The 25,436-nt window shown below is 43.9% G+C and overlaps 1 protein-coding gene across 2 annotated transcripts; it reads left to right on the forward strand.

Moving 5' to 3' along the window:
* Position 1: 1 nt before the first annotated feature.
* Positions 2–25,135, forward strand: LOC127466672 (uncharacterized). Of its 2 annotated transcripts, none has more exons than XM_051777793.1 (2): positions 2–307; positions 22,102–25,135. In XM_051777793.1, the coding sequence occupies exon 2, from the start codon at positions 22,521–22,523 to the stop codon at positions 24,477–24,479; it is 1,959 nt and encodes a 652-aa protein (XP_051633753.1). In that variant the 5' UTR covers positions 2–307; positions 22,102–22,520; the 3' UTR covers positions 24,480–25,135. The 2 variants fall into 2 exon arrangements, with proteins under 2 accessions (XP_051633753.1, XP_051633752.1); XM_051777792.1 differs by lacking the exon at positions 2–307 and adding an exon at positions 5,643–6,436.
* Positions 25,136–25,436: the final 301 nt, after the last annotated feature.

Raw genomic sequence — 25,436 nt, forward strand, 5'->3', positions numbered from 1 at the left:
AAGTTAACCAGCAGGGGGAATGAACCCAACTCAAAGGAGAGATTATAAGTCAGAATAACAATTTATTAAAATAATACAGTAAGTACAATAATACAAACAAACAATTGGTCTCAACCCACAAAAACCCAAATGTATAACCCAGTACCCTGGGGCCTGAACAAAGTGGTGTTCCTTGGGCCCTGTTTGAGTCCAAAGTAAAGGGAGAGGGGAAGAACCTGCTGGTGGGAGAGCTGCTGCAGTCTGGCCAGAACTGGTGATCGCAGTCCAGTGGTGGTCTAAGTCTGGTTGAGAGCGATGAGATGCAGCCGTCCTCTGGATCCCACGAGTGGGTTGAAAAAATGTTCCAAAACTCCAAGATTATATATCCTCCAGTTCAGGCAGGAATGCTTGGTACTCCCCTCAGGGCGGGGAGTTCACAAAGGGTGTGAGGACAGAAACATCCTTCTATCTCACAGGCCTCTTAACACCTAGTTTATAGCCTGAGGAGTCAGGCTCTATGGGTAGAGGGTGCGAATAGTCTATTGACAACAATAGTCTAGTTTCTGGGAAATGACATGGAATGCTATAGAATACAGTTTTGGGTTACACCCACCATGCTCTATGGGCAGAGGGTGCGAATAGTCTATTGACAACAATAGTCTAGTTTCTGGGAAATGACATGGAAGGCTATAGAATACAGTTTTGGGTTACACCCACCATGATGAACTGATCTCAGCTGTCCTAACTAGGACATTATCCACCCCTTATTCTATGCCATCCATGTCATGCCCAAATTAACCCTCTTTAAAAACTATATCCCTTTAAAACTATATACATCTATCTATCTATCTATCTATCTATATATATACAATGAAACATTACAGACCATTCTCACTCAAAATTAGGTCCCCTTGTGGTACACAACGTGTCTCCCCATCTTTTTGCATTACCCACCACGTGGAACCAGGTCCCTGAGCAAAAACAATCCCTCGGATGGGTTTGCCTTTGCTTGAGGTGGGACTAATCCAAACAGTCTTCCCTAACATTCCTCTCATATGTACCACGGGGACTTTATCTCCATCTACAGTATGCAAAAGTTCTGATTGGGCAGGGCCAGCTCGATTGATGGAACCTCGGGTGTTGACCAACCAGGTGGCCTTTGCTAAATGCAGCTCCCAGTGTTTGAGAGTCTCCCCACACAGTGCCTTCAGAGTGGTTTTCAGCAGTCCGTTGCACCGCTCAACTTTTCCAGCAGCTGGTGCATGGTAGGGGATATGATACACCCACTCAATGCCGTGCTCTTTGGCCCAGGTGTCTACAAGGCCATTCTTGAAATGGGTCCCATTATCAGACTCAATTCTCTCCGGGGTGCCGTGTCGCCACAGGACTTGTTTTTCAAGGCCCAGGATGGTATTCCGGGCAGTGGCATGAGGCACGGGGTATGTCTCCAACCATCCAGTGCTTCCTTCTACCATGGTCAGTACGTAGTGCTTGCCTTGGCGGGTTTTGGGGAGCGTGATGTAGTCAACTTGCCAGGCTTCCCCATACCTGTACTTTGACCACCGTCCACCATACCATAGAGGCTTCACCCGCTTGGCCTGCTTGATGGCAGCACATGTCTCACAGTCATGGATGACCTGTGAGACAATGTCCTTGGTTAAGTCCACCCCTCGGTCACGAGCCCATCTGTATGTTGCATCTCTCCCCTGGTGACCGGAGGCGTCATGGGCCCATCGAGCCAGAAATAATTCTCCTTTGTGCTGCCAATCCAGATCTACCTGAGAGACTTTAATCCTGGCAGCTCGGTCCGCCTGCTCGTTGTTATGATGCTCCTCATTAGCCCGTTTCTTGCCTACATGAGCGTCTACGTGACGGACCTTCACACTCAGCTTCTCTACCCGGCCAGCGATGTCCCGCCACATCTCCGCCGCCCAGATGGGTTTCCCTTGGCGCTGCCAGTTGGCCTTTTTCCATCTTTCCAGCCGTCCCCACAGAGCATTGGCCACCATCCATGAGTCAGTGTAGAGATAGAGTCTTGGCCACTTCTCTCGTTCAGCTATATCCAAAGCCAACTGAACGGCTTTAAGCTCTGCAAACTGACTTGACCCACCTTGTCCTTCGGTCGCTTCTGCAACTCGCCGTGTGGGACTCCATACAGCTGCCTTCCATTTTCGGTTTGTCCCTACAATGCGGCAGGAGCCATCCGTGAAGAGCACATATCGCCTTTCATCTGCTGGTAGCTTGTCATATGGTGGGGCCTCCTCAGCCCGTGTCACCTTCTCCTCCTCTTCTTCAGAGGATAGTCCGAAACTCTCACCTTCGGGCCAATTGGTGATAATTTCCAGAATCCCAGGGCGATTAGGATTCCCTATCCGGGTTCGCTGCGTGATCAGAGCGATCCACTTACTCCACGTGGCATCGGTGGCATGATGTGTGGAAGGAACTCTTCCCTTGAACATCCAGCCCAGCACTGGTAGTCGGGGTGCCAGGAGGAGCTGCGCTTCGGTGCCGATTACTTCTGAGGCAGCTCGAACTCCTTCATAGGCAGCCAGGATCTCTTTCTCAGTTGGTGTATAGCTGGCTTCAGATCCTTTGTATCCCCGACTCCAGAATCCCAGCGGTCGTCCTCGGGTCTCCCCAGGCACTTTCTGCCAGAGGCTCCAAGAAGGGCCATTCTCCCCGGCTGCGGTGTAGAGCACGTTCTTCACGTCCTGTCCTGTCCTTACTGGCCCAAGGGCTACCGCATGGGCAATCTCCTGTTTAATTTGTTCAAAGGCTTGTTGTTGTTCGGGGCCCCACTGGAAATCATTTTTCTTCCGTGTCACAAGGTAGAGAGGGCTTACAATCTGACTATACTCGGGGATATGCATCCTCCAAAAGCCCACAGCGCCTAGGAAAGCCTGTGTTTCCTTCTTGCTGGTTGGTGGGGACATGGCTGCTATTTTGTTAATCACCTCCATTGGAATTAGGCGGCGTCCATCTTGCCACTTCACTCCTAGGAACTGAATTTCCTGAGCAGGTCCCTTGACCTTACTCCGTTTAATGGCAAAACCGGCTCTTAGGAGAATCTGGATTATCTTCTCTCCTTTCTCGAAGACTTCGCCCGCTGTGTTCCCCCATACAATGATGTCATCAATGTACTGTAGGTGCTCTGGAGCCTCACCCTTTTCCAGTGCAGTCTGGATCAGTCCATGGCAAATGCTGGGACTGTGTTTCCACCCCTGAGGCAGTCGATTCCAGGTGTACTGCACACCTCTCCAAGTGAAAGCAAATTGTGGTCTGCACTCCGCTGCCAAAGGAATGGAGAAAAAGGCATTGGCTATGTCAATGGTGGCATACCACTTGGCTTCCTTGGACTCCAGCTCATACTGGAGCTCCAGCATGTCCGGCACAGCAGCACTCAGGGGTGGTGTGACTTCATTGAGTCCACGGTAATCCACCGTCAGCCTCCACTCTCCGCTGGACTTACGCACTGGCCATATAGGGCTATTAAAGGGTGAGCGAGTCTTGCTGACCACCCCCTGGGTCTCCAGTTCGCGGATCATCTTATGTATAGGGGTCACAGAGTCTCGGTCGGTGCGGTATTGCCGACGGTGCACTGTTGCTGTGGCTATCGGTACCAATTGTTCTTCAACCTTCAGCAGTCCCACAGCAGAGGGGTCCTCTGAGAGACCAGGCAAGGTGTTCAACTGTCTAATTTCCTCCGTCTCCACAGCAGCTATGCCAAAAGCCCAACGAAGTCCTTTTGGGTCTTTGAAATACCCACTCCTCAGGTAATCTATGCCAAGGATACACGGGGCCTCTGGACCAGTCACGATGGGGTGTCTGTGCCATTCCTTCCCAGTCAGGCTCACTTCAGCTTCCAGTACAGTCAGCTGTTGGGATCCCCCTGTCACCCCAGAAATGGAGATGGATTCTGCCCCTACGTATCTTGATGGCATTAATGTACATTGTGCGCCAGTGTCCACTAAAGCCTTATATCTTTGTGGCTCTGATGTGCCAGGCCACCGAATCCACACAGTCCAATAGACTCGATTGTCCCTCTCCTCTACCTGGCTAGAGGCAGGGCACCCCTAGTCCTGGTCATGGTACTCATTGTGCTCTTCTTGTGGGTATGACCTGGAGGTCCCTTCAAGAGGATCAGACGTATCATCATTCCTGTACCGTCTGGAGTCTTGCCCACGAGAGACTGGAGCAACGTTTACCCTTGAAGAGTTCTTTATGGTATTTGTTCCTCTTTTCAGTTCACGTACCCGGGCTGCTAAGGAAGAGGTGGGTTTCCCATCCCACTTCCTCATATCTTCTCCATGCTCACGGAGGTAAAACCATAGATCGCCACGTGGAGTGTACCTTCTCTCCTTAGCTGGGGGACGCTGGCTCCTGATAGCAGAGACTCTTGTTCGTCCTGGCGAGATATGGAAAATCCCTTCCTTAATCTCTTCTCTTAGCTTCTGGTGTCCCTCTTCAATTTTCTCTTCCAGGTTTCGGACGTGTTCAGCCAGTTTGGTTTCCACAGATGAGACGTGGGCTCGTAATGGGGCGGTGACAGTGTCTTCATAAATCCTGAGTTTGCTAACCAATGCTCCCACCTTGTCCTCTCCCTCCCTCCATTGCAGCGTTGCTAAGTAGCGGGAATACATTTCTGGCCCGAGTCGTGCAAACTTTAACCACATTTGGGAGGTGCACTGTACGCCATCTGGACTCTTAGGGAATCTTTCATCCTCTGAAAAGATTATCTCCAGTACAGCTAACTCCCTTAAGCACCGGATACCTTGTTCCATCGTGTTCCACTGTCCTTGCTGTACGTGGAGGTCCTCCTTGCAAAGGTATCTCTCCCTCACACTGGACAACAGTCGCCGCCAGAGGCTGAGAGTTTCCTGCCTCCTTCCAATCCCCTGATCAATGACTACATCTCGAGACAGGGATCCCAGCTGTCTGGCTTCACTCCCATCTAGGATCGTATCGTTAGCTGCGGCATCCCAGATTCGGAGCAGCCAGGTCAGAATGGACTCGTTCGCCTGTCGTGTGAACTCTCTCCGGAGCTCACGTAGCTCACCCAGGGATAGGGACCGAGTGATTATTTCTGGCTCTGTCTCCTCCGGTGGATGTGAAGGTCCCGCCTCTTCGTCATCATTTGCTATGCGAACTGATTTAGTCTTTGATTTCCTTTTCTGGACAGGGGCGACTGCTATTGGTTTTGCTTGTTCTTCTGGCTCCTCGATGGTTTGTGTGGACACGGTGCTGGTTGGTTCATTTCTTTCTCCCTCTGACTCAGCTGTGGTTTGGGTGGACGTGGTGTCTGCGGATTTGGTCCTTCTCTCCTCGCCCTGACAGTGCTGTATCATGTCAAGCAGTGCCCGGTAGGCAGTGGCCAGGGCCCAGCAGGTTGCTGTGAGCTGGCCATCTCTGGAGCTGCCAGAGCATTTTTCCTTCACCAGTCTTATCATGCTTACAGGATCCTGCAGTTGTTCAGGGGTGAATTTCCAGGTCATTGGAGGAGAAAACTTTTCCAAATACTGGCTGATGGCCTCCCACTTCCCGTGCCATTCAGCATTATCTGCTCCCAGGGCAGGTGTCCAACCAACCTCCCTAAAAGGCACTTTTCTGACCCTAAACATGGTGTACACAGTACAGAGCAGACAGAGCAGACAGAGCAACACTAACAATAACATTATGCTGTCCTTAACATCAAAAGGGAACTCAATATTTTCAAAAACTGTTTTAGCAGGTCTGAAGGGGAAGAAGGAGGTGGGAGGCTGGAAACCATCCACCCCTGTTCCCCCAAAAAGCTGGGTACGATTTTTAATGAGGCCCCAGAGGTAGCAACCCAAACCAGGACAGGCAAACAGGACTGAATACACATTTACAATGAAACTCATTGCTTCTGATGTTAGAATGACATAAACATAATATATTAATAAAACAATTTGGATCCCTCTCCCTGGTCTTAAAGAGAGCATCAAAACAGGCAAATAATACGCCATCTGTGGAAATATGAACAGGCTCAAATACAACATCCATGTGAGTGCATCAAACAACATGGTGATCAGGGAGTTTCTATATTCAAATAGACAAATGCTTCAAATGAAATTGTGATTCTGACTTCTCTCTCTCTGCCCGACGTTTGGGCGCCAAAATGTGCTGGTTTAAAAGTTAACCAGCAGGGGGAATGAACCCAACTCAAAGGAGAGATTATAAGTCAGAATAACAATTTATTAAAATAATACAGTAAGTACAATAATACAAACAAACAATTGGTCTCAACCCACAAAAACCCAAATGTATAACCCAGTACCCTGGGGCCTGAACAAAGTGGTGTTCCTTGGGCCCTGTTTGAGTCCAAAGTAAAGGGAGAGGGGAAGAACCTGCTGGTGGGAGAGCTGCTGCAGTCTGGCCAGAACTGGTGATCGCAGTCCAGTGGTGGTCTAAGTCTGGTTGAGAGCGATGAGATGCAGCCGTCCTCCGGATCCCACGAGTGGGTTGAAAAAATGTTCCAAAACTCCAAGATTATATATCCTCCAGTTCAGGCAGGAATGCTTGGTACTCCCCTCAGGGCGGGGAGTTCACAAAGGGTGTGAGGACAGAAACATCCTTCTATCTCACAGGCCTCTTAACACCTAGTTTATAGCCTGAGGAGTCAGGCTCTATGGGTAGAGGGTGCGAATAGTCTATTGACAACAATAGTCTAGTTTCTGGGAAATGACATGGAATGCTATAGAATACAGTTTTGGGTTACACCCACCATGCTCTATGGGCAGAGGGTGCGAATAGTCTATTGACAACAATAGTCTAGTTTCTGGGAAATGACATGGAAGGCTATAGAATACAGTTTTGGGTTACACCCACCATGATGAACTGATCTCAGCTGTCCTAACTAGGACAGTCGGCAACATCAGGACTGGGAGAACAGGCAGCTTCTGAAGAGAGGATGGGTAAGGGAGGGCAAGGAAGCAGGGAGAGGTGTAGATTCGCAACTGGGGAAGCAACTGATGCTGTGGAGATGCCTACTGCAGTCAGCCTCATCTTTCCTCCACAATAACAGCATCAGTGCCTGATTTTGTAGGAAATTTGCACTTTTCAGATATCTGTTGCCCAAGTTAATTGCTGATTTTGCCTTTGTTGGAAGTTGACCCTGTTTACACCAGAACTGGTGAGGTACCACGGTGCTGTAAAACTCTCAAAAGCAACAGGACGTGATATATCAAAGCATTTTCCTCCCTACTCATAAATTGGAGGTGTTTGTGGTGAATATTTGGTAAACTAGATGAGGAATATATTTTGAAAAAGAATGCACCTAGTACAGGGATTGAAAGCTACCTTTAGCTTCTTGCCTGATGTGGAACCATCATCTTAACTCCAGGCTTTGATTGTATAAGTCTCTGAGAGCAAAATATAAAGCACTTGGAAATGGCACTCAAGCAGAAAAGGACTGTTGGTTGAGCAGTTTTTAGTACCTGAGCACTCCATAAAGAGAGTCTTTTCTGTGCAGTCATCTGCTCTGATTTCTCCCTCATAGCTACAGGTGTTATTCCATTTGTGATTGCAATAAGGGGCTTGACATAGCCCACATTTCTAATAAACTGCTACAATACTTACCAGCTCATTTTTTTATTACTAACCTCTTGTTTCACAACATAATTCATGTAACATTCCTGATAGGTTACTGAGTAAAGTCTGGGAGTACTACCTCCTCTGTATTTCACCTTGTCATTTTGACATTATTAGTACTTCTGTGATTGCCGATGAGGTATCTTTGCTTAGTAAGCAGGTTGTGTGTTGTCTATGATAAAATGTTGCTAGGTTTTGGGGATTCAGGCTTTTGTTGGAATAAAATTGCAAAGGCCGAGTGAACTTTCTTTGCCTAAATGTCTGGTTTTGACACTGTGGTTGATATCTGCTATCTGATTTACTATGATGTGACATGTGATAGACTGAAGTTGCTAACCTCCAGATGTTTGTGATTACCTGTGTTCTGGTGTCTGTACAATAGGAAAACATTGTAGAAGCTGGCTGGTTAATCTTGGTATTTACTGTCCTTTGAAAGGGGAAGGATGCTCCCTGGGCCATAAGGACACCCAACTGCCTCTATTGCTATTACCACCCATGCATCCCCTGCCTATGGACAAGGAGTTCCATTTCAGTACAGGTCCCCAGTCCTGGCTGAGAAATATTGAGGGTTGCTCGGTTTCTTTCTGTCTTGGCTTCCTGATGGACTTTCTGGAGGAATTCCAGACCTATACTCCAGTCAGGTCCCAATCCCTGCTTGTCCCTGTTCCCAAAAAGTCTTTCTGGATAGACCCCAGGTCTGACTCATTCACCTTGTCTGATGGTCACCAGCTGTCATAGGTTGGTGGCTGTCACAGTCACTGGGCTCCCTCTTCTCAGATATAGTAGGTCATCACCCTGTTAGGAGAGGACAGTGGCTGTTCTGTGTCCCTTCAGCTCCCCTGGGCTCCTCTTCCCTCAGGAGCAGCCCTGATCCCCTGGAGGCAGTATTTTCTGCCTCAGTTGGCTCAGGCAGCTTGTCATTATATAACGACCTCTTTGAATTGCCAGCCCCAAGTCTTAGCAGGAGCAGGAGCCTTTGATGATTTGATAAATCCGAAATAGATGAGGGTCACTTTGCAGTCATGGTCAGGTTGCCTAGAAATATCTGCTTCATCTAGTGGCATTTGGTGCCTTCTATGGGAAGGTGGATTTGTCTGAGCATGTGACATATTTAAAGAGTGTGAGTCATCAACATCTGAAAGGACTTTAGTGCCCTCATATTGTGTGCTTGGCATTGGCAGTAAATGTTAGTGAAGACTGTATGCTGAGCCACACTGGAAACACTCACATCATTGTGTCTGCAGAAGCACTGGAATATCTCAGCAATTACTTCTCATGGCTCTGTTTACCCCTTTGAGAGTGAGGAGTAATAGCTTATTATCAAGTTCTGTGCGATATGAATAGTGTGCAGCTCTTGCCTGTTAATTCCTGCTGAAATTGCACTGTGATTCCAGCTGCACACTGTAATGCAAGGTAAATTAAATGTATTTCTGGGAAAGGGAAAACAACCTCAAACCAAACCCTTAAACAAACTAAATTAATTGTTTAATAATTTTCCTTGATGGAAGAGGCACGTGGATGGGAAAATTAACCAGTCAGGGAAAATAATATCAGGAATAAAGAACAGAAATCAGTGTGAAATAACCACCATAGTATCTGGGTGCTTGTTCAAAGTCCAAAATTCTGCATCAAGTCCCAGTCTTCTCCTGGCAGAATAGAGGTCACTTTCTGTCATCTTGGCATAAACTGCTTAATATGATGCAATGTGAAAAAAAAGTCCAGGTTTGGGGTATGTGCCATTTGTGAAGAAAATATCCTGTTCAGAAAAATTACTCCTATTCATGAAAGATGTAAGCCAGTGCTAGACAGATTTTAATTTAGGTTACATAGATGGCTGTATGATATAGTTTCCTCTACTAAACTGAACAAACCTTGCATTTATCAATATGGGTTTCTTGGCATGCAAGTGGTATTCAGGAGCACACAAAGGAAGGGAAAGGTGGGGCAGAATAGAGGTGAAGAATGAGAGGAAGTTGGCACTGACACAAATTATACTGAAAATGCTGATTTAGGAAGGAAAAATGTAAATCATTTTAGTGTCTTTTGAGGAAATGTGCCCAAGTTAAAGTTGTCTTGAAGGCACATGACCCAGCCTGATATTTTGGCAGCAGAAGGGTGTGTATGCAGAGATGAAATGCCCACTGATGAAGAGTGCTCACAAACAGCCTTTCTGAGGGTGACAGCAATGCCAGTACCTTTGAAGATCTGGTTACCGTTTCTGTCTCTGGACCAAGGGAATGAGGTACAATTTGTTAACAATGAAGGAAAATGGATTTCATTTTCCATATATGGATGTATTTTATCCCCTTATTTCTTCAAAGTCAGCAGGTAACCTAGCACTGACTCTGAGCATGTAACTGGTTCAAAGCTTTATTTTTTCCTGAAACAGAGATACCAAACTAAGTTTGAAATCATTGTAGTCAGTTTGGGACTGAACCTGTAAATAGTTACCACTTCAAATGCTGAGTTGACCATAAAGTAACATCTCTGCTGGGGAGCTATTGAACCCTGGGGCTGTCTATCCTCTCGGGTATACAAGGCCACATCACATGGAGTTTTCCTGCTCCTAACCCTCCTCTGATCCTCCACAGCCCTGGATTTTCCCAGTGTGGGCAGGAGAAGCCCTCATTTCTGCACAAGGCCATGATGCTTGGCAGATGGGTACTTATTAATTCAGGTACTTTTTGTGGTCACTTAGCTCTATTCCTTTGGTCTCTTATTTTGCAAGAGGGAGGAATGCATTTTTTTCCAGCAGAGCCCTTTATATGTCTTTTGAACCTTGGCAATCCTGTGGGGTACATCACCGTATAAATGTATAGCATTCTGTACATCTGGGATGTAAGCAGATAGCAGAGAGGTTATTTTTTTCCTCTCTCTTCTGTTTGATTTCTACAGCACAGCAGCACCCACACAGTGCCACAGTGTCTCTACATCTTCTTAAGCCATACGGGAGAGGTACGAGGACCCTGTGGCACTCTGCTACAAGTGTGAAGAGCGCCTGTGCTGCTGGGGGAGCAAGGACTGTCCCTCTGGCTGAGCTGCACCTGAAAGTTTTGCTTTTGTCACATGCCCATTCCTCTTTTTAAATGCGGCATTTTTCAGTGTTAAATGCTCCAAGGAATTGCTGGACCTGATCATGATAATTATGGACCTGAACTGGGACCCAAACTAGAAGGATTTTAGTCCCAGTTTAAACTGAACTAAGATTGGATTGAAAATGTACTGGTTCAGGTCCCATCTGCAGGCTGCTTCAATTACTGAAATCCCTGTTGCACTACACATGCTCAAATCTCCAATGTCTGGAAAGCAGCTGCCAGTGTTGGATGGGTCAGTTATATTCTGCAACTGCAGTTTCAGCCTGAAGAGCTTTAATTTCTCCTGGTGCTCTTTTGTGTAGCTTGATAGGTTTACAGACTATCATCACCACCCACAGCCATGGGAGCAGGAGAATTAGAAATGGGCTCTTTACAGAGGCTACCTGGGTCCTGCTGGGAGAATGGGTTAATTTCAAGGTGGAAGAGATTGCCTTGCTATGTGTGTGTGGGAACTGCTCTGGATCTTTGCAGGTTGCTGTGAAGGTGAAGCATGGGACTCACAGCAGATGTTCTGAAGGGCAGGACTTTGTTTTCATATTACAAGAATTAGAGGTATTACCTTCACTAGCTCAGAAAAATCAACACTGCCAAGTTTACCTGTGAGCAAAGAGCTCCCAAGTGAGGCTTACGCCTGCTACTTGCTGATGCACTGTTTTGGCTTTTTGGATCCACCCTTTGCAGTTTCTTTGTGTGCTCCATTCTGGGTAAAACTTACCCTTAAGGAGGGAGCCTGAAGTCCATACAAAACTTGCCTCTTTATTTAACCTTGTGCTGACCAGTTAGGAATAAACTGAATCCCTTCTGACTTCTGCTTTCCAATCTGTATATTTGAAAACCTAAATTAACTGAGGCTGTTTCTGTCTCAGAAATATTAATAACATCTCATAGCCTCTAAATAGCTCAGAAATCTATTTTCTTTCTGAAGACTTCTCTGACTTTTAATAAAGAAGGAACTGCCAATCCCAGGCAGAGAAATACAAGAGCACTTTCATTTTTGGTTATTCTTTAAAAAGGGATATCTTAAAAAAAAGGTTAATAGCTTGTGACCTGGGTATATCAACAAGGACACTTACTAGTATCATTTGCTTAGTCCTAGATGAAAACAATTTCTTTCTTTATCCTTCAAAACGAAAATTTGTAGAACCTTCCTGGAGATTTAGGGAGATGTTCATTTCTTCATCACCAATTTAACATTACCATTTAATGTACACAGTATGTGGGCTTCTCTTCTGTATTTTGCAATGGATTCAGTGTAAGAGTCATAATATATCACTTTCACAAGCAATTTAGCACAGCACAAGGGAGGAAATGTAGCTGTACTGTCTTGCTACTTATTTTCTAATAAAATTCTAATAGATTTTGGGTTAATGACAGAGAAGATGACATTTATATCCTCTTTTTTTTTTTTTTTAATCTGCAACAGCACAATGAAGGAGGAAGTTGTAAGACCAGATGATAAGATAATGCACTCCTTGCTTGTGCACAATAAAGTACCCTTATAAAATGCTGGCTTGCCTTTGACACTTTTAACTAAAGTCTCCCTGTGAGACAGTACCTGGCAAGCCAGAGTCAGTAAGTCTAGTTAGGCTTTCCTTCACTAGAGATTGATTTGCTCCTTACGTGAAAGATGATCTGTTTTAACCACACACCCACACACCCCTGCCCAACAAGGACTTTTTTAAAAAGAAAGGCAGGAAAAACAACAATTTTTTTAATGGTTAATAAAGGAAGAAGATTAAAAAGACTCCCTTGTTGATGAGATATAACCATTTATGTTCTTGTGTGATAAAAGGTGAATACCTATTTAGGATTTGTTTAGCATTTTGTCATCTGTAATGAGTCTAAAGGGCACAACAATTTGTCTTAACATTCCATAATGCAGTGAAGCTCATTTTAACAAATAACTATATAAATAACACATTTACTAAACCCCTTGGTTGACTGATCTTGTGCTTGAGCTGTAAAACATTTTAAATTGATAACAGACTGAATCTGAAGCAGCAGAATGGATTCTTTCTATATAGAAAAATAAAATAAAATAAAGAGTGTAAGGCACTTGTATCTATGGCACATGTATCTGTAAATCTTGCTGTGCATCTATGCAGGGTCTCACTTCTCATTTTATGCTCTTCAAAGTAACTCTGAATATTATCACTGACTACTTTGGACATGACACTGGACAATATCTACTTTGGAGTTTCCTCAAGTTTTTCAGAATTTAAATGAAGCACACATCACAGTATATCTCTGGAATGTCATAGTGTTCTTTGATTTCTAGAGGCAGAAAGAAGAATCCTTGCTTTCTGATAATTTTTTTACTACTAGCCAATCCTACCACTTGATACAAAAGATGAGCATCTCTGTACAAGAGAAGTAAAAGAATATTGTGTCTGGATTTGGTGTTTATAGAATTGTGCAACCAATCTAAAAAGTTGTGAGACCTTAGTGCTGTCACCCATGACTTTCTTTTCAGTTCTCAATGGCTGTGTTTCAGTTCAATGTATATGATTTTTAAGATGGCTTTTGCCTGGTATTGCGACTCACTCGGCTCAAAACTGAGAAGCAACAAATCAATAAGAAAATGAGAGTACAGAGTAGAAATATGCCCAGTGGAAGGACTAGTCAAGCTTCCCATAGAATCACATCAAATTGTCTCTGTTCTGAGCTGCACCTACCCGTGAAATAAGTGTAAGAGTAGAAGATCTGAGTTTTACTTTCTGCTGTGGAGGATGTTCTTTCTTCAGCAGTTCAGTTCAACTTCACTGGAGTCTAGAAGGACAGAGCACAGGCACCAGGCTGTCAAATGTATCTTTTCCCTTCCAAGGCAAGCCCTGAACAACTGAAAATGCACTGTTCATATGCCAGCGAGTTTACTCAAGTAAAACAGGTCAGTGTGTTCGTTGCAGGCAGAGTGGGAGCTTCAGACGAAGTTTTTTAGAAAAGTCCTTGTGTTGAGTCACGAGGTGCAGAAAGGACCCCCTTGCTTTCGTAACTCCTCTCAGAGATGAACCTAAATGTGACTCGATCCAATCCTATCCCCTAACTCAGTTAACAGTTTATGTCTAAGGTGCAACTGAGCCTTTATACAACTTTGTCCTGCAGGATTAAGGATGGCAACACAAATACATTTATATAAATAAAATGAATTATTTAAGTTGATTACAATAATGATAATGATTAGACAAAAAAAGCTTAATCAGAATTATTCACTACACAGTAAGGATTGCTGTAACTACTAGTATAGTGCTATTTTTTAAAGCAATATTGAAGCACTTATATTAAAGCTAGCAAATCCTGTTATTAATACTGGGCAAATCTCTTTCACTCAGCCTTGAGAAGTAACTCTGAGGGGTGTCCTCACTCAAGGTATGGATCATCACACACCTTAGGGAGGTATGCTGGGCAAGACTTGAGTAGTTTTTAAGGATGCAATACTGAAATAATTTAGCAATATTCATGTTGGCCCCTGCGGATGGTACTTTTGAAGTATTATCTGATCTCTTTTATTACCTCTTTCTGAAAATGAAAGGAAGTATTTCCATACCTACTTCTCTCAACAGACTATACGAAGTCCAGACAAGTAGCTCAGGTGCAGACCTCTACTTGCTGAGACCTAATGTTAGGTGTCTATATTACAGACTCTACCTAGCAAGTCCAATTTACTGTGACTCACTCAGAAATTTAGCATTTCATTTCTGATGAAGCATTCTGAGAAGTAAGATACATGAGGAGGAGCTGGAGCTACAGTGCTGGAGCAGAGGGACTGAGAGTCTTCTCAGTGGGACTCCAGAGGGTCCTCTAGGGGTCTTCTGCTCTACTTCTCTCTGTGCTCCCTTGGATTATGTTTGTGCATTTTTTAGAAATGACAGGTTGAATGCATTAACCACGACCTTTTCACTCACCTTGTCTGAAATTCTTTGTTCTATAGTGCCAGTCACTGTTCTTTGGATGCATCTGAGTAGTATTTTCTTAAAAAATAAAGAATACAGTCAATGTCCAGCTGAATAAGTACTAAGACTTTGTCATAAGATATGTTGAAAGCTCTTCAGTTGTTTTAAGAAAATAATCAGAATTCAGAGCGTATATTAAATTATCAACTATCTAATAAGCGTGCTACTTCCCAGCTGGGATCCTTCTGGTACATTCATTCATCTTCAACCAGTGTAATTAAAGATGAAAGGTGTAACACTGATGATCCTTCTCTAGAGATCTCATCAGTTTAATTCTAGAACTATCAATGGGAATGGAATATCATATAAATTGTTCAGACTTAATTGGACACCTGCTGGAGGTCAAGCAAAACAACCAAGGTCTACTGAAATAGGGTTTGCCTTCAGTAATTTAATAATTTGGTAGGAGGGAATTTGGCAAGGTAATGCAATCTTTGCTTCATATTTGTTAAAACCAAACTGGATTTGTCTAGCAAAGTAAATAGTAGGAAAGAAGTAGAAAATAAGAAAAGCAAACAGGAATGTGGTTAAAATCTTACCATGAGAAACCATTAACCTCATACATGGAGAAAATGAAGCAAAGATTGCAGTGTCAGGGTTGCTTTTTTAGTAGCTTCCTACCGGTGCAACAGAACTATTTCTGTGTAACACAACTTCTTTATAACCTTCTATTCAGAAAGTGTGCTGTAGTGGATGACTGAAAGAACTGTTTGTTTCTCTCAACAGTGATTTTAAATCACATCCGTGCATTTCGATTTAGTGAAAAAAAAAGATAATGACTCATTTTAAAATAATTTTTCATACGGTGGTGTAAAAAATAATTTTTCATTATGGTGATGTCATCAGATCCACTCGATCCATTTATAGTTGCTATTTAAATTGCTGTTTCCATAAATGTATATGACTGCCTTGAGGGTGTCTATATTTGTTACTTGTCTCAGGAATCTTGGAGCAATCTCCCAATCTAATTAAGAGTGCTGTAATTACAGTTTAAAGGTCCATGTTGCTAATACTAAAGGTTCAAAATCATGAGTCAGGCAGGCCCCATAATTTGGGACTGGCTCCCAAATGTGAATATTTGCTTTTAAAAAGACTATATTATATTTCAGGCTTGTGGTTAATTTTTGAACTCTCTCTGCCCCTTGCCATGCATGGCTTGTGTATGTGTGCGTGTGTATATGCATGCATGTGTGCTGCTGTAATTCTGTAAATAATGTCACCTCTTCACCGTGTGTTTAGGATAAGGCAGTGCTGGTCCCTAGTCTCATTCCTGTCTACCTACTTATCTTTAAGCCCCTGCAAGAACTGTTACTCCACAGGTTCTCCTGTAGTACCTCACTTTACTTACTCCTTGAGAAGGGGACATAGTGCAGTGTCTTTTGCCCTTTTTCTCAGGCCTGGAAGGGAAAGAAGTGGAAAAAAGGAACAGAGGGAGACTTCTCACATGGGAGGCAGAAATGGGTCTCTTTTTGTCTCTTCCTCTCTTTGCTACTCAGATGAGAAGTTTATCTCCTTGGCTTTCATTTTCCCCAGAGGTTAGGCAGTACATGGAGAATGCAACAAGTTCTGAAACAAGACCAAAGTCTCTGGATTTCTCTAGAGCTTAAGCCAGGATTTTCCTTGTCCTGGCTACAGGACAAAGCTAAGATTTGGTGATAATGGTTTGAGTCCTTTTGTTGCAGGAAACAGGACTTATTCTGCAATGTTTTGCTTCTGTCAGCATTGTATTCAAGTTCTCTAGGTACCAAAGGTGCTTAGGTAAGGCACCGATAGGTACAATATATGTCAGTCTTCCATACGAAATCTCTGCTTGGGAAGACTAATACACGAGTTAAGCTCTGTTTTTCTTACCAGTTTTCTATAGCTTAACCAATCCCTGGAATCATTTATTCAAGTTATCCCCAGAATATCAATTAGTGAATTACCATAGAGCATCACCATGTCTTGCAAGGCAATTTGTATGTTTTGCCTCAGAAATGGCTATGTTACAACAGTGTAGGAAGCATTGCCTGTGGATGGAAATGTTTTTAATTTCCCTCCTCATGGCCGTGACAGAGGTAAAGAAATCGAACAACATTCCCCTCACAGAGCAGCAGGGAGCTGCCTCACCACAAAATGTTCTTTGCCATGACACTTCAAAGGGTTATTGTACTAATTGAGATGGATTTTTTTAAAAGGATAAGAAGCTTTCAAACATTCTTTTAGAGTGCTATTAATGTTTCCTCATACTTCAGCCTTTGCCTCATCCTCTGAAACATTGCATATGCTCTTCTACTATTTGCAACTCTCCTTCAATAATTTATTCTTTCTGTATCAGCTGACTTAAGGTCCCTGGGTACTTTTATCCTTTTATGTTTGTAACTTTTTTGCAGAGACAACATTATTTAGGAATGACTAATGGCAGATGCCAGGTTTCACAAGACATTTTCTCATTCTAATAAGCATGTCTGTCACTTGATTTTCTTTCCTCAATTTTGACTCCACTGCTTGTATGTTATACATCCTTGTTGACTGGGCCAACCACAAAGGCCACATATCCCCATTCTTAGCTCTTTTTTGCACATCGTCTACATTGCACTTAAGCAGGGAGGTTCTCAAACAGCCTTCTGTAATTATTAAGGGCTATATTTTTAAGTTGGAGAGTTTGCATGTTTTTCTCTGTTACTCTTGCAGAGTCTTTTGGAAAAATGCAAAACTATGGGGGCTCCTTCAGTAGTATTGAATATTTTTCTTGTCATCTAAGCTTCACCTCTAGTCAGCAGACATAGAAACAGGTACCACAGTGGCACATTTTTTCCTAAAAGAAAAGACTAAGCATAAGAAACTGTTCTCTGCAGGTGCCAGTAGTCCTTCCCTTGCATCCAGGTGAACAGTGATGTTCCAGTTGGCACACCCTAATTTTAAAGACACATCAGGCCTAAGCTTTCACTGTTTCCTTTTCTTACACTTCAAGTCTCCACCCACTGGATGTAATGGAGAACTCATAGTGGGATCTCAGCTCCAGGGCCAGCTCCTCCTGTCTCACCAGTGGCATCCACCAGTTACCAGGTTTCTGAGAGGTATAGAGTGCTTTATTGTCTATCTAGACAGTTCTCTGGAGCCTGGACCTTCACCTCATTAAGAGAAAAATACCCTTCACCTGGAAATTTTGCTACTTATGTTTTGCACTTCGTTCAGGTTGCAGGTGTCAAGTGCTAGGAGTATGACTGCATTGTATGGGCCAAACACCACTCCTGTTTCATCAGCCTCCAGGAAGGGCACAGGGATACTACACAATTCCCCCAGGTTCAGCCAACCATAATGCCTCAAAACACAAACCGTGTCCTGATACAAATTCTTTTTTCTAAATTAAAACAGCGAAACCCTGAGAACTACATAATAACACAAGTGGTACAATTGTATTGCTAAGCCTTAACAGTGCATAAGTTCTGATTAAACATTGTTTATTAAAATGTCTCAGTTCCAGAAATTTCCCTTTTGCTGACAGTTTAAGAAAGTGAATTTGTCCTTGGCAGGTTGCAATTCTTCCCTCCAGGACCACACATTTTCCTAGAAGTCCCCTACATTATACTTGGTTATTTCAGTGTTGCAATGTATAGCATGAGCTCAGTTCAGCACAGTTATTGAGCTATTGTACTGGTTAATATAGTGAAATTTATACAAGTTTAATCACATTTATTATCCCTGATAACAATGCAGATGTTCTGAATGCTAAGTGAATTTTTCATAAAGAATATAATTAATTTTTCTGGCCTTGTCCAAAAATGCTTAGTGGTCAGTTCTGCCACTGAAATGTATTTGATAATATGTAAATCTGGCATTTTGAGAAGTAATTAAAAATAAAGTTGCTGTAATTTTAAATTCAGCTAATATCTGTCTCACTACTTGCTAAAGTGGTACTGGGCTAAGTGCTTGAACTAATCGATTTTTAAAAGGGTTTGGTTAGTGATCTCAGGGGAAATAAGGTAGGTTGTATGAAAACATATTAATTATAAAGCCTTCTTTTTTAATGATGCATGCCCTTTTTGGAGTACAATATATTGATGTAGCAACTTCTTCAACTTAAATCATCCAACCAACCTTTCTAGTTTTGTCTCATCTATCTTGATTGTTAGCTATATTTATTACAGAACGAAAATAAGATTTTAGATTTTTAATTATTAGCTATAAAGGATTCCAGAGTAGCTCAGTGATTTAATTTCTTTGTAAAAAGTATACAACTTCAGCAAATTTTTGCTGACTAGGAAATTTGTCTTTCTCAAAGATTAATATTACTTTCCTGCTCAGTATATAATATTTTGCTCTCAAGTGTGCAGAAAGCTTATTTGTGAAAAAGTTTTTACTTTTTGAATAATATTTTAAATTAGTTTTAGAATGTCTGTTGCAGTTTTGCTTTAAGTGAATCAATATTTTAGAATTTTTATCAAAAAAAGAATAAAGGTATTGTGTTTAATGCAGAGATAAATGCTATGCCTAGCCCCTGGATTGCAGTGAAACATCAAATTATCTGGTGCAGAGAGGCTGGGGTTTTACCTGGAGAAGGCAGGCAAGGGTGGAACTGTTTCTAGGGAATGGGGGCAAAGCTGTTTCTGATGGTCAGGTCCTTTGTTGGAGGAAACTGCTTGCAGGCACGGTGAGACACAGCAGAAGCTGCTCTGCAGAAGGAAGGTCAGCATGTCAGGATTTAGTATGAAGATAGCACGGGTGGTTAGCAATGGGCAGAGCCTGCTGATCTAAGTAAGACAGAATGCACAATAAGCCAAAGTGCTAAGGTGGAGCTTCCTGCACCTTTCTCCTCCAGCACATTGAGTATGAAAAAAAATTCAGTTTACTGGAATGCAGCTTTGAATACATTTGTTTTGAAACTGAGATAATTCGTCTGCTGCACAAGAACAAAAATGAAAAGCTTTGAAAAAAACTCTTTCTCTTAACCATTGCTCCTTGAAGGACAGGTCCTTTCCTCCAGCTCTGCTCTCAGTTTTAGTGGCTTCCCAGGTTACAGTAAACACTATATAAAAATCCTGGTCTTTGATCTGAACCCTGGTTGTGTGTCTGCTCCTGCTTGTCAGGGTTTTTGCCACCCTGGAATCTAGAAGGTCAGTGTGCTCGGGGGCAGAATTCGCTTCCTAGAGAGAGTTTTTTTGACCCAAGGAGCACCTCCTCTCACAAATCAAATGGACAGCTTTCCCTGTAACTTCTTAATAAACAAAGCATAAAATACGACAGTCAGTGAGCCATGGATCAACAGATAAAGTAGAATCACAGGATTGTTTGGGTTAGAAAAGACCTCTAAGACCATGGAGTCCAGCTGTTAACCCAGCACTGCCAAGTCCACCACTAAATCACGCTCCTAAGTGCCACATCCACACCTTTTTAAATACCTCCAAGGATGGTGATCCAGCACTTCCCTGGAGTTCTTGTTCCAGTGCTTGACAACACTTTCCACGAAGAAATGTTTCCTAATATTCAATCTAAACATCCCCTGGTGCAATTTGAGGCCATTTCCTCTTGTCCTGTTGCTAGTTGCCTGGGAGAAGAGGCTGACCCTCACCTGGCTGCAACTTCCTTTCGGGTTGTAGAGAACAATAAAGTCCCCTCTGAGCCCTCCTTTTCTCCAGGCTAAACAACCTCATCTGCCTCAGTCACTCCTCATAAGACTTGTGCTCCAGACCCTTCACCAGCTTCACTGACCTTCTCTGGACACGCTCCAGCACATCTGGATCCTTCTGGTAGTGAGAGGCCCAAAACTGAGCACAGGACTTGATGTGTGGCCTCACATATAGGGACCAGCTTTTCTGCTTTGTGTCATAGATGCTACAATAAGGATCAAAAGGTGTGTTTTCTTATTACAGTTTCTTTAAATAAGATTTTCTGACTTATTTAGTTTGTGGGTTTTGTGTTTTGTGTTTTTGTTGTTGTTGTTGTTTGATTTTTTTGTTGTTGTTGTTTGTTTGTGGTTTTTTTCTTTTTTTGTGTGTGTGTGTGGGGCACATGTTTCAGAGGATGTTAGTTTATGAATACATCCATTGCTAGGTATGATCCTGTGCTGTCTTTGTGACAAGCGAAACCACTACTTACACATGTAAGACAATACTAGGCAGATATCTCAAGTATTTTTAATGAACTTTGCAGGTAAGAAACAGGATCGTATGTCACAGGTTTGGTCAAATTCTTCACATACCATCAGAGAATATAACTTTCAGCTAAAAGAAAATTATTAAGTGAATACTTATATCTGACTATCCTGTCTGAAAGAGAGATGTGAGCATTGTGAGCATTATGATCATTTCAGTTACTGTTTAGGCAATAGAGATTTGTGTGCGTTCAGATAACAAAACTCTTGAGGTGTTTGCCTGAGCTTAACAAGGTGGTGTATGGAGAGTGGATGATCTGATGATACACAAAGTGTCAGTTGCATTTTCAATGCTGGGATGTGGGTGACAAAAAAATGTGTATTTCAGAAGATGGTTGTGCTAATTTGCCAGCACAGGAGATCCTGTGCCTCTTTTCCCATTGCACTCTGGCTGTGTGATCCTATTCATTTTCTTTTGCTGTCTCTGAAGCCAGTCTGGCCCCTTGATGAGACATGTCATCTTATTCAACAGGCAGAAAATTACCTCCCTTTTTTTGCTTGCTGAGTGAGCTGAATTGAGTCATCAAACTGTTGGAGCTAGCACAAAGGAAGTGGTAAGTACACACAGCTGGGAGGGAGAAAAAGGGAAAGCTGAACCATATTTTTAGTGGTAGGAAGCTGTTAGACTAGCTCAGCACTCTTGTGAAAACTCATTCTCAGTGAAGAACTCCTGTGTCATATTCACTCTGCCTCTGGACTGGTGAAACCTAAATATGTTGGCTGCTAAGGCTCGTGGTTCTGCAGAAGTGTTTGTCAGAAGAAAGGTCATTTGATTTAAGTGGGTCCCTTGGTGGACATGTCATTGGCAACAGATATTGATGGATTGGAGCTAATTACTGAGTCTTAGTGCATAACCTTTTCGTTCTTATATATATTTTTGTAAATGTAAAACTGGCTATAATTTGTCGACTCTTTGTCCTAGTTAGGACAGCTGAGATCAGTTCATCATGGTGGGTGTAACCCAAAACTGTATTCTATAGCCTTCCATGTCATTTCCCAGAAACTAGACTATTGTTGTCAATAGACTATTCGCACCCTCTGCCCATAGAGCATGGTGGGTGTAACCCAAAACTGTATTCTATAGCATTCCATGTAATTTCCCAGAAACTAGACTATTGTTGTCAATAGACTATTCGCACCCTCTACCCATAGAGCCTGACTCCTCAGGCTATAAACTAGGTGTTAAGAGGCCTGTGAGATAGAAGGATGTTTCTGTCCTCACACCCTTTGTGAACTCCCCGCCCTGAGGGGAGTACCAAGCATTCCTGCCTGAACTGGAGGATATATAATCTTGGAGTTTTGGAACATTTTTTCAACCCACTCGTGGGATCCAGAGGACGGCTGCATCTCATCGCTCTCAACCAGACTTAGACCACCACTGGACTGCGATCACCAGTTCTGGCCAGACTGCAGCAGCTCTCCCACCAGCAGGTTCTTCCCCTCTCCCTTTACTTTGGATTCAAACAGGGCCCAAGGAACACCACTTTGTTCAGGCCCCAGGGTACTGGGTTACACATTTGGGTTTTTGTGGGTTGAGACCAATTGTTTGTTTGTATTATTGTACTTACTGTATTATTTTAATAAATTGTTATTCTGACTTATAATCTCTCCTTTGAGTTGGGTTCATTCCCCCTGCTGGTTAACTTTTAAACCAGCACATTTTGGCGCCCAAACGTCGGGCAGAGAGAGAGAAGTCAGAATCACAATTTCATTTGAAGCATTTGTCTATTTGAATATAGAAACTCCCTGATCACCATGTTGTTTGATGCACTCACATGGATGTTGTATTTGAGCCTGTTCATATTTCCACAGATGGCGTATTATTTGCCTGTTTTGATGCTCTCTTTAAGACCAGGGAGAGGGATCCAAATTGCTTTATTAGTATATTATGTTTATGTCATTCTAACATCAGAAGCAATGAGTTTCATTGTAAATGTGTATTCAGTCCTGTTTGCCTGTCCTGGTTTGGGTTGCTACCTCTGGGGCCTCATTAAAAATCGTACCCAGCTTTTTGGGGGAACAGGGGTGGATGGTTTCCAGCCTCCCACCTCCTTCTTCCCCTTCAGACCTGCTAAAACAGTTTTTGAAAATATTGAGTTCCCTTTTGATGTTAAGGACAGCATAATGTTATTGTTAGTGTTGCTCTGTCTGCTCTGTACTGTGTACACCATGTTTAGGGTCAGAAAAGTGCCTTTTAGGGAGGCAGTTTGGACACCTGCCCTGGGAGCAGATAATGCTGAGTGGCACGGGAAGTGGGAGGACATCAGCCAGTATTTGGAAAAGTTTTCTCCTCCAATGATCTGGAAATTCACCCCTGAACAACTGCAGGATCCTGTTAGCATGATAAGACTGGTGAAGGAAAAATGCTCTGGCAGCTCCAGAGATGGCCAGCTCACAGCAACCTGCTGGGCCCTGGCCACTGCCTACCGGGCACTACTTGACATTGTACAGCACTGTCAGGGGGAGGAGAGAAGGAGCAAATCCGCAGACACCACGTCCACCCAAACCACAGCTGAGTCAGAGGGAGAAAGAAATGAACCAACCAGCACCGTGTCCACACAAACCATCGAGGAGCCAGAAGAACAAGCAAAACCAATAGCAGTCGCCCCTGTCCAGAAAAGGAAATCAAAGACTAAATCAGTTCGCATAGCAAATGATGACGAAGAGGCAGGACCTTCACATCCACCGGAGGAGACAGAGCCAGAAATAATCACTTGGTCCCTATCCCTGGGTGAGCTACGTGAGCTCCGGAGAGAGTTCACACGACAGGCGAACGAGTCCATTCTGACCTGGCTGCTCCGAATCTGGGATGCCGCAGCTAACGATACGATCCTAGATGGGAGTGAAGCCAGACAGCTGGGATCCCTGTCTAGAGATGTAGTCATTGATCAGGGGATTGGAAGGAGGCAGGAAACTCTCAGCCTCTGGCGGCGACTGTTGTCCAGTGTGAGGGAGAGATACCTTTGCAAGGAGGACCTCCACGTACAGCAAGGACAGTGGAACACGATGGAACAAGGTATCCGGTGCTTAAGGGAGTTAACTGTACTGGAGATAATCTTTTCAGAGGATGAAAGATTCCCTAAGAGTCCAGATGCCGTACAGTGCACCTCCCAAATGTGGTTAAAGTTTGCACGACTCGGGCCAGAAATGTATTCCCGCTACTTAGCAACGCTGCAATGGAGGGAGGGAGAGGACAAGGTGGGAGCATTGGTTAGCAAACTCAGGATTTATGAAGACACTGTCACCGCCCCATTACGAGCCCACGTCTCATCTGTGGAAACCAAACTGGCTGAACACGTCCGAAACCTGGAAGAGAAAATTGAAGAGGGACACCAGAAGCTAAGAGAAGAGATTAAGGAAGGGATTTTCCATATCTCGCCAGGACGAACAAGAGTCTCTGCTATCAGGAGCCAGCGTCCCCCAGCTAAGGAGAGAAGGTACACTCCACGTGGCGATCTATGGTTTTACCTCCGTGAGCATGGAGAAGATATGAGGAAGTGGGATGGGAAACCCACCTCTTCCTTAGCAGCCCGGGTACGTGAACTGAAAAGAGGAACAAATACCATAAAGAACTCTTCAAGGGTAAACGTTGCTCCAGTCTCTCGTGGGCAAGACTCCAGACGGTACAGGAATGATGATACGTCTGATCCTCTTGAAGGGACCTCCAGGTCATACCCACAAGAAGAGCACAATGAGTACCATGACCAGGACTAGGGGTGCCCTGCCTCTAGCCAGGTAGAGGAGAGGGACAATCGAGTCTATTGGACTGTGTGGATTCGGTGGCCTGGCACATCAGAGCCACAAAGATATAAGGCTTTAGTGGACACTGGCGCACAATGTACATTAATGCCATCAAGATACGTAGGGGCAGAATCCATCTCTATTTCTGGGGTGACAGGGGGATCCCAACAGCTGACTGTACTGGAAGCTGAAGTGAGCCTGACTGGGAAGGAATGGCACAGACATCCCATCGTGACTGGTCCAGAGGCCCCGTGTATCCTTGGTATAGATTACCTGAGGAGTGGGTATTTCAAAGACCCAAAAGGACTTCGTTGGGCTTTTGGCATAGCTGCTGTGGAGACGGAGGAAATTAGACAGTTGAACACCTTGCCTGGTCTCTCAGAGGACCCCTCTGCTGTGGGACTGCTGAAGGTTGAAGAACAATTGGTACCGATAGCCACAGCAACAGTGCACCGTCGGCAATACCGCACCGACCGAGACTCTGTGACCCCTATACAAAAGATGATCCGTGAACTGGAGACCCAGGGGGTGGTCAGCAAGACTCGCTCACCCTTTAATAGCCCTATATGGCCAGTGCGTAAGTCCAGCGGAGAGTGGAGGCTGACGGTGGATTACCGTGGACTCAATGAAGTCACACCATCCCTGAGTGCTGCTGTGCCGGACATGCTGGAGCTCCAGTACGAGTTAGAGTCCAAGGAAGCCAAGTGGTATGCCACCATTGACATAGCCAATGCCTTTTTCTCCATTCCTTTGGCAGTGGAGTGCAGACCACAATTTGCTTTCACTTGGAGAGGTGTGCAGTACACCTGGAATCGACTGCCTCAGGGGTGGAAACACAGTCCCAGCATTTGCCATGGACTGATCCAGACTGCACTGGAAAAGGGTGAGGCTCCAGAGCACCTACAGTACATTGATGACATCATTGTATGG

Source organism: Manacus candei, unplaced genomic scaffold (genome assembly GCF_025592945.1).
Source record: "Manacus candei isolate 608988 ecotype Guabito, Panama unplaced genomic scaffold, ASM2559294v1 h1tg000011l, whole genome shotgun sequence".
Classification (NCBI taxonomy): Eukaryota; Metazoa; Chordata; class Aves; order Passeriformes; family Pipridae; genus Manacus; species Manacus candei.